This window comes from Heptranchias perlo, chromosome 11 (genome assembly GCF_035084215.1).
Source record: "Heptranchias perlo isolate sHepPer1 chromosome 11, sHepPer1.hap1, whole genome shotgun sequence".
Lineage (NCBI taxonomy): Eukaryota > Metazoa > Chordata > Chondrichthyes > Hexanchiformes > Hexanchidae > Heptranchias > Heptranchias perlo.
The window spans coordinates 5,385,814-5,403,846 of NC_090335.1; the positions used below are offsets into that span (position 1 = coordinate 5,385,814).

At 41.0% G+C, this 18,033-nt stretch overlaps 1 protein-coding gene across 1 annotated transcript in view; it reads right to left on the reverse strand.

The window, feature by feature from the left end:
- Nucleotides 1–18,033, reverse strand: part of LOC137327064 (coagulation factor VII-like) — a 62,486-nt gene that overhangs the window by 6,695 nt on the left and 37,758 nt on the right. Inside the window, exons 6-7 of the mRNA XM_067992472.1 lie at nucleotides 17,662–17,780; nucleotides 11,430–11,550 (exon numbers count right to left, since the gene is read on the reverse strand). Of these exons, the coding sequence (XP_067848573.1) occupies nucleotides 11,430–11,550; nucleotides 17,662–17,780 (240 nt within the window). The remainder of the gene's footprint in view (nucleotides 1–11,429; nucleotides 11,551–17,661; nucleotides 17,781–18,033) is intronic.

Sequence of the window (18,033 nt, forward strand, 5' to 3'; positions counted from 1 at the left end):
TCACTCAGGAGATGGTACTCAGTAAAATAATGGGACTCAAGGCGGATAAATCCCCTGGACCTGATGGCTTCCATCCTAGGGTCTTGAGGGAAGTGGCAGTAGGGATTGTGGATGCTTTGGTGATAGTTTTCCAAAATTCCCTGGACTCAGGAGAGGTCCCGGCAGATTGGAAAACTGCTAATGTAACACCATTATTTAAAAAGGGTAGTAGGCAGAAGGCTGGAAATTATAGGCCAGTTAGCTTAACATCTGTGGTGGGTAAAATTTTGGAGTCTATTATTAAGGAGACAGTAACGGAACATTTAGATAAGCATAATTTAATAGGACAAAGTCAGCATGGCTTTATGAAGGGGAAGTCATGTCTGACAAATTTGCTTGAGTTCTTCGAGGATATAACGTATAGGGTGGATAAAGGGGAACCAGTGGACATAGTGTATTTAGACTTCCAGAAGGCATTCGACAAGGTGCCACATAAAAGATTATTACTTAAGATAAAAAATCACGGGATTGGGGGTAATATTCTGGCATGGGTGGAGGATTGATTATCGAACAGGAAGCAGAGAGTTGGGATAAATGGTTCATTTTCGGACTGGCAACCAGTAACCAGTGGTGTTCCACAGGGGTCGGTGCTGGGTCCCCAACTCTTTACAATCTATATTAACGATTTGGAGGAGGGGACCGAGTGCAACATATCAAAATTTGCAGATGATACAAAGATGGGAGGGAAAGTAAAGAGTGAGGAGGACATAAAAAACCTGCAAGGGGATATAGACAGGCTGGGTGAGTGGGCGGAGATTTGGCAGATGCAATATAATATTGGAAAATGTGAGGTTATGCACTTTGGCAGGAAAAATCAGAGAGCAAGTTATTTTCTTAATGGCGAGAGACTGGAAAGTACTGCAGTACAAAGGGATCTGGGGGTCCTAGTGCAAGAAAATCAAAAAGTTGGTATGCAGGTGCAGCAGGTGATCAAGAAAGCCAACGGAATGTTGGCTTTTATTGCTCGGGGGATAGAATATAAAAACAAGGAGGTATTGCTGCAGTTATATAAGGTATTGGTGAGACCGCACCTGGAATACTGCATACAGTTTTGGTCTCCATACTTAAGAAAAGACATACTTGCTCTCGAGGCAGTACAAAGAAGGTTCACTCGGTTAATCCCGGGGATGAGGGGGCGGACATATGAGGAGAGGTTGAGTAGATTGGGACTCTACTCATTGGAGTTCAGAAGAATGAGAGGCGATCTTATTGAAACATATAAGATTGTGAAGGGTCTTGATCGGGTGGATGCAGTAAGGATGTTCCCAAAGATGGGTGAAACTAGAACTAGGGGGCATAATCTTAGAATAAGGGGCTGCTCTTTCAAAACTGAGATGAGGAGAAACTTCTTCACTCAGAGGGTGGTAGGTCTGTGGAATTTGCTGCCCCAGGAAGCTGTGGAAGCTACATCATTAGATAAATTTAAAACAGAAATAGACAGTTTCCTAGAAGTAAAGGGAATTAGGGGTTATGGGGAGCGGGCAGGAAATTGGACATGAAGCTGAGTTCGGATCGGTCAATGCCCTGTGGGTGGCGGAGAGGGCCCAGGGGCTATGTGGCCGGGTCCTGCTCCGACTTCTTGTGTTCTTTAGATTTGTGGTTGGGATCAGATCAGCCATGATCTTATTGAATGGCGGAGCAGGCTCGAGGGGCCGATTGGCCTACTCCTGCTCCAATTTCTTATGTTCTTAAAAACAATCTAATCTCCATTATACAATCCAAAAACAATCTAATCTTCACTATACAATCCCAAACCAATCTAATCTCCATTATACAATCCAAAAACAATCTAATCTCCACTATACAATCCCAAACCAATCTAATCTCCATTATACAATCCAAAAACAATCTAATCTTCATTATACAATCCCAAACCAATCTAATCTCCATTATACAATCCAAAAACAATCTAATCTCCATTATACAATCCAAAAACAATCTAATCTTCATTATACAATCCCAAACCAATCTAATCTCCATTATACAATCCAAAAACAATCTAATCTCCACTATACAATCCAAAAACAATCTAATCTCCATTATACAATCCAAAAACAATCTAATCTTCATTATACAATCCAAAAACAATCTAATCTCCATTATACAATCCAAAAACAATCTAATCTCCATTATACAATCCAAAAACAATCTAATCTTCATTATACAATCCAAAAACAATCGAATCTCCATTATACAATCCAAAAACAATCTAATCTTCATTATACAATCCCAAACCAATCTAATCTCCACTATACAATCCAAAAACAATCTCATCTCCATTATACAATCCCAAACCAATCTAATCTCCATTATACAATCCCAAACCAATCTAATCTCCATTATACAATCCCAAACCAATCTAATCTCCATTATACAATCCAAAAACAATCTAATCTCCACTCTACAATCCAAAAACAATCTAATCTCCATTATACAATCCAAAAACAATCTAATCTCCACTATACAATCCCAAAACAATCTAATCTCCATTATACAATCCCAAACCAATCTAATCTCCATTATACAATCCCAAACCAATCTAATCTCCGCTATACAATCCCAAACCAATCTAATCTCCGCTGCACAATCCCAAACCAATCTAATCTTCATTATACAATCCCAAACCAATCTAATCTCCATTATACAATCCAAAAACAATCTAATCTCCACTATACAATCCAAAAACAATCTAATCTCCATTATACAATCCAAAAACAATCTAATCTCCGTGAAACAATCCCAAACCAATCTAATCTCCACTATACAATCACAAACCAATCTAATCTCCACTATACAATCCCAAACCAATCTAATCTCCATTATACAATCCAAAAACAATCTAATCTCCATTATACAATCCAAAAACAATCTAATCTCCACTATACAATCCCAAACCAATCTAATCTCCATTATACAATCCAAAAACAATCTAATCTCCATTATACAATCCAAAAACAATCTAATCTCCGCTATACAATCCCAAAACGATCTAATCTCCATTATACAATCCAAAAACAATCTAATCTCCATTATACAATCCCAAACCAATCTAATCTCCACTATACAATCCCAAACCAATCTAATCTCCATTATACATTCCCAAACCTATCTAATCTCCATTATACAATCCAAAAACAATCTAATCTCCATTATACAATCCAAAAACAATCTAATCTCCACTATACAATCCAAAAACAATCTAATCTCCATTATACAATCCAAAAACAATCTAATCTCCACTATACAATCCAAAAACAATCTAATCTCCACTATACAATCCCAAACCAATCTAATCTCCATTATACAATCGCAAACCCAACAAATCGAAACTACACAATCCTAAACAAATCTAATCTCCACTTTACAATCCCAAACCAATCAAATCTACACTACACAATCGCAAACCAATCTATTCTCCACTACACAATCCCAACCCAATCTAATCTCCACTACACAATCCCAAAACAATCTAATCTCCATGACACAATCCCAACCCAATCTAATCTCCATCATACGATCCCAAATCAATCCAATCTCCACTCTACAATCAGTAACCATCCTAACCTCCACCATATGATCCCAAACAAATCTAATCTCCATTACACATTCCCAAACCAATCTAATCGCCTCTACCCAATCCCAAACCAATCTAATCTCCATTAAAAAATCCCAAACCAATCTAATCTCCGCTATACAATCCCAAACCAATGTAGTCTCCATCATACAATCCCAAACCAATGTAGTCTCCATCATACAATCCCAAACCAATCTAATCTCCATTATACAATCCCAAACCAAACTAATCTACACTACACAATCCTAAACCAATCTAATCTCTACTTTACAATCTCAAACCAATCTAATCTGCACTATACAATCCCAAACCAATCTAATCTCCATTATACAATCCCAAACCAATCTATTCTCCACTACACAATCCCAAACCAATCTAATCTCCATTATACAATCCAAAAACAATATAATCTCCATTATACAATCCAAAAACAATCTAATCTCCACTATACAATCCCAAACCAATCTAATCTCCATTATACAATCCAAAAACAATCTAATCTCCGCTATACAATCCCAAAACAATCTAATCTCCATTATACAATCCAAAAACAATCTAATCTCCATTATACAATCCCAAACCAATCTAATCTCCACTATACAATCCCAAACCAATCTAATCTCCATTATAAAATCCCAAACCTATCTAATCTCCATTATACAATCCCAAACCAATCTAATCTCCATTATACAATCCCAAACTTATCTAATCTCCATTATACAATCCAAAAACAATCTAATCTCCATTATACAATCCAAAAACAATCTAATCTCCATTATACAATCCCAAAACAATCTAATCTCCATTATACAATCCAAAAACAATCTAATCTCCATTATACAATCCAAAAACAATCTAATCTCCGCCATACAATCCCAAAACAATCTAATCTCCATTATACAATCCAAAAACAATCTAATCTCCGCTATACAATCCCAAAACAATCTAATCTCCATTATACAATCCAAAAACAATCTAATCTCCATTATACAATCCCAAACCAATCTAATCTCCACTATACAATCCCAAACCAATCTAATCTCCATTATAAAATCCCAAACCTATCTAATCTCCATTATACAATCCCAAACCAATCTAATCTCCATTATACAATCCCAAACTTATCTAATCTCCATTATACAATCCAAAAACAATCTAATCTCCATTATACAATCCAAAAACAATCTAATCTCCATTATACAATCCCAAAACAATCTAATCTCCATTATACAATCCAAAAACAATCTAATCTCCATTATACAATCCAAAAACAATCTAATCTCCGCCATACAATCCCAAAACAATCTAATCTCCATTATACAATCCAAAAACAATCTAATCTCCATTATACAATCCCAAAACAATCTAATCTCCATTATACAATCCAAAAACAATCTAATCTCCATTATACAATCCAAAAACAATCTAATCTCCACTATACAATCCAAAAACAATCTAATCTCCATTATACAATCCAAAAACAATCTAATCTCCGCTATACAATCCCAAAACAATCTAATCTCCATTATACAATCCAAAAACAATCTAATCTCCATTATACAATCCCAAACCTATCTAATCTCCATTATACAATCCCAAACCAATCTAATCTCCATTATACAATCCCAAACCTATCTAATCTCCATTATACAATCCAAAAACAATCTAATCTCCATTATACAATCCAAAAACAATCTAATCTCCATTATACAATCCCAAACCAATCTAATCTCCATTATACAATCCAAAAACAATCTAATCTCCGCTATACAATCCCAAAACAATCTAATCTCTATTATACAATCCAAAAACAATCTAATCTCCATTATACAATCCCAAAACAATCTAATCTCCATTATACAATCCAAAAACAATCTAATCTCCATTATACAATCCAAAAACAATCGAATCTCCATTATACAATCCCAAACCAATCTAATCTCCATTATACAATCCAAAAACAATCTAATCTCCGCTATACAATCCAAAAACAATCTAATCTCCACTATACAATCCCAAACCAATCTAATCTCCATTATACAATCGCAAACCCAACAAATCGAAACTACACAATCCTAAACAAATCTAATCTCCACTTTACAATCCCAAACCAATCAAATCTACACTACACAATCGCAAACCAATCTATTCTCCACTACACAATCCCAACCCAATCTAATCTCCACTACACAATCCCAAAACAATCTAATCTCCATGACACAATCCCAACCCAATCTAATCTCCATCATACGATCCCAAATCAATCCAATCTCCACTCTACAATCAGTAACCATCCTAACCTCCACCATATGATCCCAAACAAATCTAATCTCCATTACACATTCCCAAACCAATCTAATCGCCTCTACCCAATCCCAAACCAATCTAATCTCCATTAAAAAATCCCAAACCAATCTAATCTCCGCTATACAATCCCAAACCAATGTAGTCTCCATCATACAATCCCAAACCAATGTAGTCTCCATCATACAATCCCAAACCAATCTAATCTCCATTATACAATCCCAAACCAAACTAATCTACACTACACAATCCTAAACCAATCTAATCTCTACTTTACAATCTCAAACCAATCTAATCTGCACTATACAATCCCAAACCAATCTAATCTCCATTATACAATCCCAAACCAATCTATTCTCCACTACACAATCCCAAACCAATCTAATCTCCATTATACAATCCAAAAACAATCTAATCTCCATTATACAATCCAAAAACAATCTAATCTCCACTATACAATCCCAAACCAATCTAATCTCCATTATACAATCCAAAAACAATCTAATCTCCGCTATACAATCCCAAAACAATCTAATCTCCATTATACAATCCAAAAACAATCTAATCTCCATTATACAATCCCAAACCAATCTAATCTCCACTATACAATCCCAAACCAATCTAATCTCCATTATAAAATCCCAAACCTATCTAATCTCCATTATACAATCCCAAACCAATCTAATCTCCATTATACAATCCCAAACTTATCTAATCTCCATTATACAATCCAAAAACAATCTAATCTCCATTATACAATCCAAAAACAATCTAATCTCCATTATACAATCCCAAAACAATCTAATCTCCATTATACAATCCAAAAACAATCTAATCTCCATTATACAATCCAAAAACAATCTAATCTCCGCCATACAATCCCAAAACAATCTAATCTCCATTATACAATCCAAAAACAATCTAATCTCCGCTATACAATCCCAAAACAATCTAATCTCCATTATACAATCCAAAAACAATCTAATCTCCATTATACAATCCCAAACCAATCTAATCTCCACTATGCAATCCCAAACCAATCTAATCTCCATTATAAAATCCCAAACCTATCTAATCTCCATTATACAATCCCAAACCAATCTAATCTCCATTATACAATCCCAAACTTATCTAATCTCCATTATACAATCCAAAAACAATCTAATCTCCATTATACAATCCAAAAACAATCTAATCTCCATTATACAATCCCAAAACAATCTAATCTCCATTATACAATCCAAAAACAATCTAATCTCCATTATACAATCCAAAAACAATCTAATCTCCGCCATACAATCCCAAAACAATCTAATCTCCATTATACAATCCAAAAACAATCTAATCTCCATTATACAATCCCAAAACAATCTAATCTCCATTATACAATCCAAAAACAATCTAATCTCCATTATACAATCCAAAAACAATCTAATCTCCACTATACAATCCAAAAACAATCTAATCTCCATTATACAATCCAAAAACAATCTAATCTCCGCTATACAATCCCAAAACAATCTAATCTCCATTATACAATCCAAAAACAATCTAATCTCCATTATACAATCCCAAACCTATCTAATCTCCATTATACAATCCCAAACCAATCTAATCTCCATTATACAATCCCAAACCTATCTAATCTCCATTATACAATCCAAAAACAATCTAATCTCCATTATACAATCCAAAAACAATCTAATCTCCATTATACAATCCCAAACCAATCTAATCTCCATTATACAATCCAAAAACAATCTAATCTCCGCTATACAATCCCAAAACAATCTAATCTCTATTATACAATCCAAAAACAATCTAATCTCCATTATACAATCCCAAAACAATCTAATCTCCATTATACAATCCAAAAACAATCTAATCTCCATTATACAATCCAAAAACAATCGAATCTCCATTATACAATCCCAAACCAATCTAATCTCCATTATACAATCCAAAAACAATCTAATCTCCGCTATACAATCCAAAAACAATCTAATCTCCATTATACAATCCAAAAACAATCTAATCTCCATTATACAATCCCAAAACAATCTAATCTCCACTATACAATCCCAAAACAATCTAATCTCCATTATACAATCCAAAACCAATCTAATCTCCGTGAAACAATCCCAAACCAATCTAATCTCCACTATACAATCCCAAACCAATCTAATCTCCACTATACAATCCCAAACCAATCTAATCTCCATTATACAATCCAAAAACAATCTAATCTCCATTATACAATCCAAAAACAATCTAATCTCCGCTATACAATCCCAAAACAATCTAATCTCCATTATACAATCCAAAAACAATCTAGTCTCCATTATACAATCCAAAAACAATCTAATCTCCATTATACAATCCAAAAGCAATCTAATCTCCATTATACAATCCAAAAACAATCTAATCTCCATTATACAATCCAAAAACAATCTAATCTCCACTATACAATCCCAAACCAATCTAATCTCCATTATACAATCCAAAAACAATCTAATCTCCATTATACAATCCAAAAACAATCTAATCTCCGCTATACAATCCCAAAACAATCTAATCTCCATTATACAATCCAAAAACAATCTAATCTCCATTATACAATCCCAAACCAATCTAATCTCCATTATACAATCCCAAACCTATCTAATCTCCATTATACAATCCAAAAACAATCTAATCTCCATTATACAATCCAAAAACAATCTAATCTCCACTATACAATCCAAAAACAATCTAATCTCCATTATACAATCCAAAAACAATCTAATCTGCACTATACAATCCAAAAACAATCTAATCTCCACTATACAATCCCAAACCCAACAAATCGAAACTACACAATCCTAAACAAATCTAATCTCCACTTTACAATCCCAAACCAATCAAATCTACACTACACAATCGCAAACCAATCTATTCTCCACTACACAATCCGAAACCAATCTAATCTGCACTAAATGATAACAAACCAATATAATCTCCATTATACAATCCCAAAGCAATCTAATCTCCACTACACAATCCCAAATCAATCTAATCTCCATGACACAATCCCAACCCAATCTAATCTCCATCATACGATCCCAAATCAATCCAATCTCCACTCTACAATCAGTAACCATCCTAACCTCCACCATATGATCCCAAACAAATCTAATCTCCATTACACATTCCCAAACCAATCTAATCGCCTCTACCCAATCCCAAACCAATCTAATCTCCATTAAAAAATCCCAAACCAATCTAATCTCCGCTATACAATCCCAAACCAATGTAGTCTCCATCATACAATCCCAAACCAATGTAGTCTCCATCATACAATCCCAAACCAATCCAATCTCCATTTTACAATCCCAAACCAATCTAATCTCCATTATACAATCCCAAACCAAACTAATCTACACTACACAATCCTAAACCAATCTAATCTCTACTTTACAATCTCAAACCAATCTAATCTGCACTATACAATCCCAAACCAATCTAATCTCCATTATACAATCCCAAACCAATCTATTCTCCACTACACAATCCCAAACCAATCTAATCTCCATTATACAATCCCAAACCAATCTATTCTCCACTACACAATCCCAAACCAATCTAATCTCCATTATACAATCTCAAACCAATCTAATCTGCACTATACAATCCCAAACCAATCTAATCTCCATTATACAATCCCAAACCAATCTATTCTCCACTACACAATCCCAAACCAATCTAATCTCCATTATACAATCCCAAACCAATCTAATCTCCATTATACAATCCCAAACCAATCTAATCTCCATTATACAATCCCAAACCAATCTAATCTCCATTATACAATCCCAAACCAATCTAATCTCCGCTATACAATCCCAAACCAATCTAATCTCCGCTGCACAATCCCAAACCAATCTAATCTCCACTATACAATCTCAAACTCAGTGCTGAGAAACAGAATTGCATTTGGATCATTGGCAATGATGGAATTTTTCTATAACTGCAAGAATCCTTTTGAATTTAGCAAGAAACTTTAAAGACAAGAAATTGAATTTGAAACTATTGTGCAAACTGCTCTCTGCCGCATTGTCACCTGGACAACGTGGTAATTAGTCGTATCGGGTACTTATCCCATTACTGCCATTGTCCAGAAAGTGACTTAAAAACAGAAAATGCTGGAAATACTCAGCAAGTCAGGCAGCTTCTGTGGGGAAAGGACCAGAGTTAACGTTTCAATGACCTTTCGTCAGAGGTGGAAGATGTTAAAGAGTTAACAGTTTTTAAGCAAGTACAGAGCCAGGGAAAGGTGGGGGGTGGTGGAGTGAGGAGAGGGGAGGGGAGGAAAGAAGAAAAGGGAAGGTCTGTGAAAGGGTAGTGGGCAGGAGTTACTAAATGCAAAGGGGATGATGGTGCAAGGCATGGAAGGTGATAATGGGAGAGGGTAAGAAACAAAAGATTGGTCTAGGGGAGCTGTAAATGGCAACAGCAGAACCATTACCAGCACCTGCTGTCCCACAAAATAATGGGAGCAGTGGTTATAGTCTGAAGTTATTGAAATCAATGTTGGGTCCGGAAAGCGACTTGTTTGGTATCAATCGTGAACTTCATGCAATCCCATTGCAGATTGCAACATTGGATCGGTGAAAGATCAAACTACTGACAGAGCACACAAAGACAAAAGGACGGGAAGAGTTAAACACTGCTCGTAGATACCTTTCTTCCTTCTTTATATTGTCAGACATCAGCTGACCAAAAAAACAATTTAACAGTTAGTTTGCAGTGGTCGTAGTGCCCGCTTTGCCTTTCCTACTTCCCCTTTGCCGTTCCCACTTCCCCTTTGCATTTCCCAGTTTCCCTTCACCTTTCCTACTTCCCCTTCGCCTTTCCCAGTTCTACTTTGCATTTCCCAGTTCCCTTCACCTTTCCTCGATCCCCTTTGCTTTTCCCCGTTCCATTTTGCATTTCCTAGTTCCCCTTCGCTTTTCCCAGTTCCCCTTCGCCTTTCCCAGTTCCCCTTTGAGTTTCCCAGTTCCCCTTCGCCTTTCCCACTTCCCCTTTGAGTTTCCCAGTTCCCCTTCACCTTTCCCACTTCCCCTTTGAGTTTCCCAGTTCCCCTTCGCTTTTCCCAGTTCCCCTTTGAGTTTCCCAGTTCCCCTTCGCCTTTCCCAGTTCCCCTTTGAGTTTCCCAGTTCCCCTTTGAGTTTCCCAGTTCCCCTTCACCTTTCCCAGTTCCCCTTTGAGTTTCCCAGTTCCCTTTGCCTTTCCCAGTTCCCCTTCGCTTTTCCCAGTTCCCCTTCACCTTTCCCAGTTCCCCTTTGAGTTTCCCAGTTCCCCTTTGAGTTTCCCAGTTCCCCTTTGAGTTTCCCAGTTCGGCTTTGCCTTTCCCAGGTGCCCAGGGCCCCAAGAATTCTTAACCGGGCTCTGCTCGCTTCCCCTGTGTTTGGTATACGAGAGTGAGCTACACCTGGTGCTGAATCACTCCTGCTGTCTTGAGCTGAATACGTACCGGCTACGATTTGTAAATCTTCCCTTTTTTTGTTGCGGACACAGTGAGCAGCAGTGAGAACCCATTGGGAATTGAGTAACACACCGCCACACATCTTTTCCCCTTTGTTAGTCAGCAACACCTGCGTACAAAAATAGAGACCAGTGTCAAATGGAGGTGATCGGGAAGGCCAGATGGATTTGAATGTGAAAAATTAGGAAACAAAATAAGTGACAACAAAGATTGGGCTCCAATCACCAAGTGGAAATAAGAAGGAATTTGTTGCCGTGGGACAACATTAATCAATCGCTGAAAATACCCAGGGCTTGGGAAACTACTCAACAGGGAGGTGGACGGACAGGCCCACCGTATCAAACACCTTCCTTTAAACCTGTATAACTTCATGTACTATATCACAGAATGTTCCAGACAGAAACAGGACTTTCGACCCATCAATACTGTGTCCATGTTTCTCTCCACATGACCCAGTCTAATCCCACTCTCCTGTTCACTCCCCATACACTTTAATATCCCACCCAGTCCAATCCCACTCTCCCCCTCACTCCCCATACCCTTTAATATCCCACCCAGTCTAATCCCACACTCCTGCTCACTCCCCATACCCTTTAATATCCCACCCAGTCTAATCCCACACTCCTGCTCACTCCCCATACCCTTTAATATCCCACCCAGTCTAATCCCACTCTCCCCCTCACTCCCCATACCCTTTAATATCCCACCCAGTCTAATCCCACACTCCTGCTCACTCCCCATACCCTTTAATATCCCACCCAGTCTAATCCCACTCTCCTGCTCACTCCCCATACCCTTTAATATCCCACCCAGTCTAATCCCACTCTCCTGTTCACTCCCCACACCCTTTAATATCCCACCCAGTCTAATCCCACTCTCCTGCTCACTCCCCGTACCCTTTAATATCCCACCCAGTCTAATCCCACTCTCCTGCTCACTCCCCATACCCTTTAATATCCCACCCAGTCCAATCCCACTCTCCTGTTCACTCCCCATACACTTTAATATCCCACCCAGTCTAATCCCACACTCCTGTTCACTCCCCATACCCTTTAATATCCCACCCAGTCTAATCCCACAATCCTACTCACTCCCCATACCCTTTAATATCCCACCCAGTCTAATCCCACTCTCCTGCTCACTCCCCGTACCCTTTAATATCCCACCCAGTCTAATCCCACTCTCCTGCTCACTCCCCATACCCTTTAATATCCCACCCAGTCTAATCCCACTCTCCTGCTCACTCCCCGTACCCTTCAATATCCCACCCAGTCCAATCCCACTCTCCTGCTCATTCCCCGTACCCTTTAATATCCCACCCAGTCTAATCCCACTCTCCTGCTCATTCCCCATACCCTTTAATATCCCACCCAGTCTAATCCCACTCTCCTGCTCACTCCCCATACCCTTTAATATCCCACCCAGTCTAATCCCACTCTCCTGCTCATTCCCCATACCCTTCAATATCCCACCCAGTCTAATCTCACTCTCCTGCTCACTCCCCATACCCTTTAATATCCCATCCAGTCGAATCCCACTCTCCTGCTCACTCCCCATACCCTTTAATATCCCACCCAGTCTAATCCCACTCTCCTGCTCATTCCCCATACCCTTTAATATCCCACCCAGTCTAATCCCACTCTCCTGCTCATTCCCCATACCCTTTAATATCCCACCCAGTCTAATCCCACTGTCCCCCTCACTCCCCACACCCTTTAATATCCCACCCAGTCTAATCCCACTCTCCTGCTCACTCCCCATACCCTTTAATATCCCACCCAGTCTAATCCCACTCTGCTGCTCACTCCCCATACCCTTTAATATCCCACCTAGTCTAATCCCACTCTCCCCCTCACTCCCCGTACCCTTTAATATCCCACCCAGTCTAATCCCACTCTCCTGCTCATTCCCCATACCCTTTAATATCCCACCCAGTCTAATCCCACTCTCCTACTCACTCCCCATACCCTTTAATATCCCACCCAGTCTAATCCCACTCTCCTGTTCATTCCCCATACACTTTAATATCCCACCCAGTCTAATCCCACTCTCCTGCTCATTCCCCGTACCCTTTAATATCCCACCCAGTCTAATCCCACTCTCCTGCTCACTCCCCATACCCTTTAATATCCCACCCAGTCTAATCCCACTCTCCTGCTCACTCCCCATACCCTTTAATATCCCACCCAGTCTAATCCCACTCTCCTGCTCACTCCCCATACCCTTTAATATCCCACCCAGTCTAATCCCACTCTCCTGCTCACTCCCCATACACTTTAATATCCCACCCAGTCTAATCCCACTCTCCTGCTCATTCCCCATACCCTTTAATATCCCACCCAGTCTAATCCCACTCTCCTGCACATTCTCCATACCCTTTAATATCCCACCCAGTCTAATCCCACTCTCCTGCTCACTCCCCATACCCTTTAATATCCCACCCAGTCTAATCCCATTCTCCTGCTCACTCCCCATACCCTTTAATATCCCACCCAGTCTAATCCCACTCTCCCCCTCATTCCCCATACCCTTTAATATCCCGCCCAGTCTAATCCCACTCTCCTGCACATTCTCCATACCCTTTAATATCCCACCCAGTCTAATCCCACTCTCCTGCTCACTCCCCATACCCTTTAATATCCCACCCAGTCTAATCCCACTCTCCCCCTCATTCCCCATACCCTTTAATATCCCACCCAGTCTAATCCCACTCTCCTGCTCACTCCCCATACCCTTGAATTTCCATTTAACCTCCACTGACTTACTGTCCTCTCCTCTCAGGGCTCCCACCTCACATTTAACTGTTCTCTTATTCTTCATATATTTGCAGAATACTTTACTATTCTTTTTAATATCTTTTGAGATGCTCTCCCCATTCTACTTTCATGATTTCCTTATCCTTCTTTTAACCTTTGTCCTTATTTTCTCATATTCTCTCTTTTTCTATCATCCCTATAGGCCCCATACGCCCTCTACAAATTTAGTTTGTTTCTAACCTCTTTATTTATCCGCAGCATTCTCAAACTTCAAACTGTTTCCTTTTTTTGATGATGTCAATTTATTCTGCACTTTAGCAATCTCTTTTTTTAAGAAACCATCCCACTGTTGCTCTCTGGTCCTGTTTGCTGACGTCTCTTTCCACCTCAACTCAGATCAGCCCACTCTTCATCTTTCCATCTTCTGCCCTTTTCCAATCTGGTGCTCATGTTTGTGAACTAAACTTCTGCCCGTTCGATTTCAACCTTAAATCTTATCATATTATAGTCACTACTCCCAAAGAGAAAATATTCAGATCTAGGGGTAGAGATACCCAGATCTGCAGGTCTGGGGGTAGAGATACCCAGATCTGCAGGTCTGGGGGTAGAGATACCCAGATCTACAGGTCTAGGGGTAGAGATTCACAGATTTGGGGGTAGAGATTCACAGATGTGGGGGTACAGATACACAGATCTAGGGGCACAGTTACACAAACGTAGAGGTACAGATTTACTGATCTAGGGGTACAGATACAGAGATGTATTTTATAAACGATGGCACTGAACACAAAAGCAAGGTGATAATGATCAATCTGTAGAACATATCGGTTGTGTCAGGTTTGGAGCACAGTGAGCAATTTTTGCTCCCAACTCTGTGAAGAGTATTGGACCCATGGAAAAGAGGCAACGTAGATTCAGTGGGATGAAATCAGGGATTGGAGGGTATTCTTCAGAAGAAAGATTTCAAAAATTAAAAGTGTACTGAAATGTTCCATGAAAGTTAAGGGGGTGGGGAAGTTGAAGAGAGGTTTTTTAAATGCTGAAAGATGTTGAAAGCATAAAGAGTGCAGACTGTTTCCTGGTCCCACTGGTTGGTGAATCAGTAATGAGAGGGCACTGACTGAGGCAGACCACTATTAGAATGAAGGGGGAGTTATAGGGCTCGATGTTAGCAGGGCTGTGGCGTGGGGGGCGATGAAATCAGTCTGCCCCCCCCCCCCGCACGATCGCAGCCTAATTGGATCCACTTACCTGGTCCTCCGGGTTCCCCACTGCTGATCTGCACGTCGGGCGGGCTGCGCATGCGCAGTAAGCTCTGTCAGCTGAAGGAGCTCTATTTAAAGGTGCAGTCCTCCACTGACAGATGCTGCAACAAATAGAAAAAAATACAGCATGGAGCAGCCCAGGGGGAAGGCTGCTCCCAGTTTAATGATGCCTCACTCCAGGTATCAATACATGGGGTGAAGAGGTGGGGGAGGACAGAGATCTTCCCCCCGGCGGGCGGGAGGATGCGGCCTGCCTCTGCCACCAAGAAGGCCTGGCTCGAGGTGGCATAGGAGGTCACTGCACCACCAACATATCGCCCACCTGCATACAGTGCAGGAGGCGCTCCAATGACCTAAGTAGGTCAGCCAAAGTGAGTACACTTACTCATTCCCCTACACTCCATCTGCCACATCACCGCCCCCACCCCACATCTCCTTCTGCACTGCCAACACTACTCTGTCACATCACCCCTCACACCCACTCAAACCTCATCCTCATCGTACCTGCACCTACTCACCTCGCCAGTACTCATCCCACCACTACCACTCAACCCAATCCTCATACAATCTCATGGCTCTATCTCATACTCACCCTCTCATGCATCTCTTTCACGGTCAGCCTCACTCAACCTGCCACTACCCGTGCTGCAGCCACAGGGCATGCATCACATATGTGCAGTAGGAAGCGTAAGGTAAACGTGTCGTGAGCATGAAGGGGATGCAAAAGGGTGTTTGAGGGTTTGTCATGGTTGTTACTTATATTGAATTTCTGACCAACTCACATTACATATTATATTGGCATCACTACTGCCACGTCTTTGCGAATCTTGTCTGGTTTGTGCAATAATGCCCTTTCCTGAGGATCACAATGAAGACCCGCAACTGATGCCACCCATTGTGTCACTGCAGAGTGGGTGTAGGTATATTTGCAGGGCTCTTTTGTGCAGACGACTGAGAGACGTCGGCGATGTCCCCGGTGGCACCCTGGAAGGATGCGGAGGAGAAGTTGTTGAGGGCAGTGGTGACTTTGACAGCGACAGGTAAGAAGATGGTGCTCGGGCCAGCCGGGAGCAGCTCGGCATGAAGGAGGCTGCAGATGTCCACGACTACATGGCGAGTGACTCTGAGCCTCCGTGTGTACTGCTGCTCAGAGAGGTCCAGGAAGCTGAGCCTCGGTCTGTGGACCCTGTGGCGAGGGTAGTGCCCTCTGCGACGCATCTCTCTCTGCGGTTGCCCTCCCTCCTGCTGTACAGGTGGATGTGTCACAGCACTCTGTTGTGGAGCTCCACGTGTCAGAGGTGGACGGCGTGGCCGGCGAGGCTGGTGATGCTGTTCGCCCTCCGAGGAGGTCATGACTGCAGCTACGGCGGCCCCCATCCGGAAGATGTACATCTGAGGGGGTCCGCAAGGTAGGTACATGTGTCTGGACCCCGGGGTAAGTGTGCAAGTTGGTGAATTTTCTTGTCAGGAGGAGGGTGGTGGAGGCCAAACTTTGTCCAAAGTGACAGAGTGGCCTCCTGCAATGAGTGAGGGTCTCCCCCCACCACCTGTCAAATGGACCTTTGCAGCTGCCACAGGCTGACAGCTGCAACAGGTCCATTTCAACTGGGAGTGTTTCCTCCAGTGTGGGAAACAGTCTCAGTTGTCAATAAAATCCCTCCCCTCCTCACTGATTCACTTAATCAGGTCTGTTAATGACCTGAAATACCAAGGTAAATATTGTCATGTAGCACCCCGCTGGCTTTAATTGCCTGCGGGAGTCCCACATGCGGGGGCTGTGTGCGCACGCCGGCGCGTCGGTGGGGAACCCGGAAGTGGGCGGGTTGGGGCCGGGCTCCGAACCCGCTCCGGGATTCCCCGATTTTCGGAGCCCCCCCGCCAGGAACGCACCCATAGCGGGTGCTAAAATGAAGCCCATAGTGTTAGTAGGATGTGGAACTCATGAATACAAGGGTCTATTGAAGTCCAATCAATTAAGACAGTTCGGAGGTAATTAGGTAAATACTTCAAATATTAATGGTTTTAGAAAAAGACACAGAGCCAACACTAGTGCAACGGGCTGAATGTGTTGATATTTCTTTCGTTCCGTGATTGAATGCTAGCTCTTGCGTTTACTAATGGTGACTGGTGTTGCCTGTGAAGTGTCAGGGATCCCACAGTACGACCGCCACCCATTTGGCAGCATTAGTTGTTATATACCTGCCACGGGATTTCTCCTTTGATGGCGTTCGTTCCACCAACAATTCTTCCCTCTCTCTCAAATTCATCAGATTTCATTTGTTGGTCCAAAACTGGCACTTTTCCACATGGATACGGCACTGTTAAACGAAAAGTAATCACTTAGTCATCCATCAAACTATCTTTTGATCAACGTGTTTGTATGAACTTAAGTTCTTTCAACAAAGGCTAATATCTGCCTTACTCCTTCCTGACTCTGAAGCCTGGCTGACACGTTGGAATTGTGAGTTCCACATCAACACAATCAATGCCACAGAATTCACACAGTGTGAGGAGACGGTAAATAGAGAAAGGAGGCCAGAATCCACAATTACATGGTGATGCGTGTGTGGA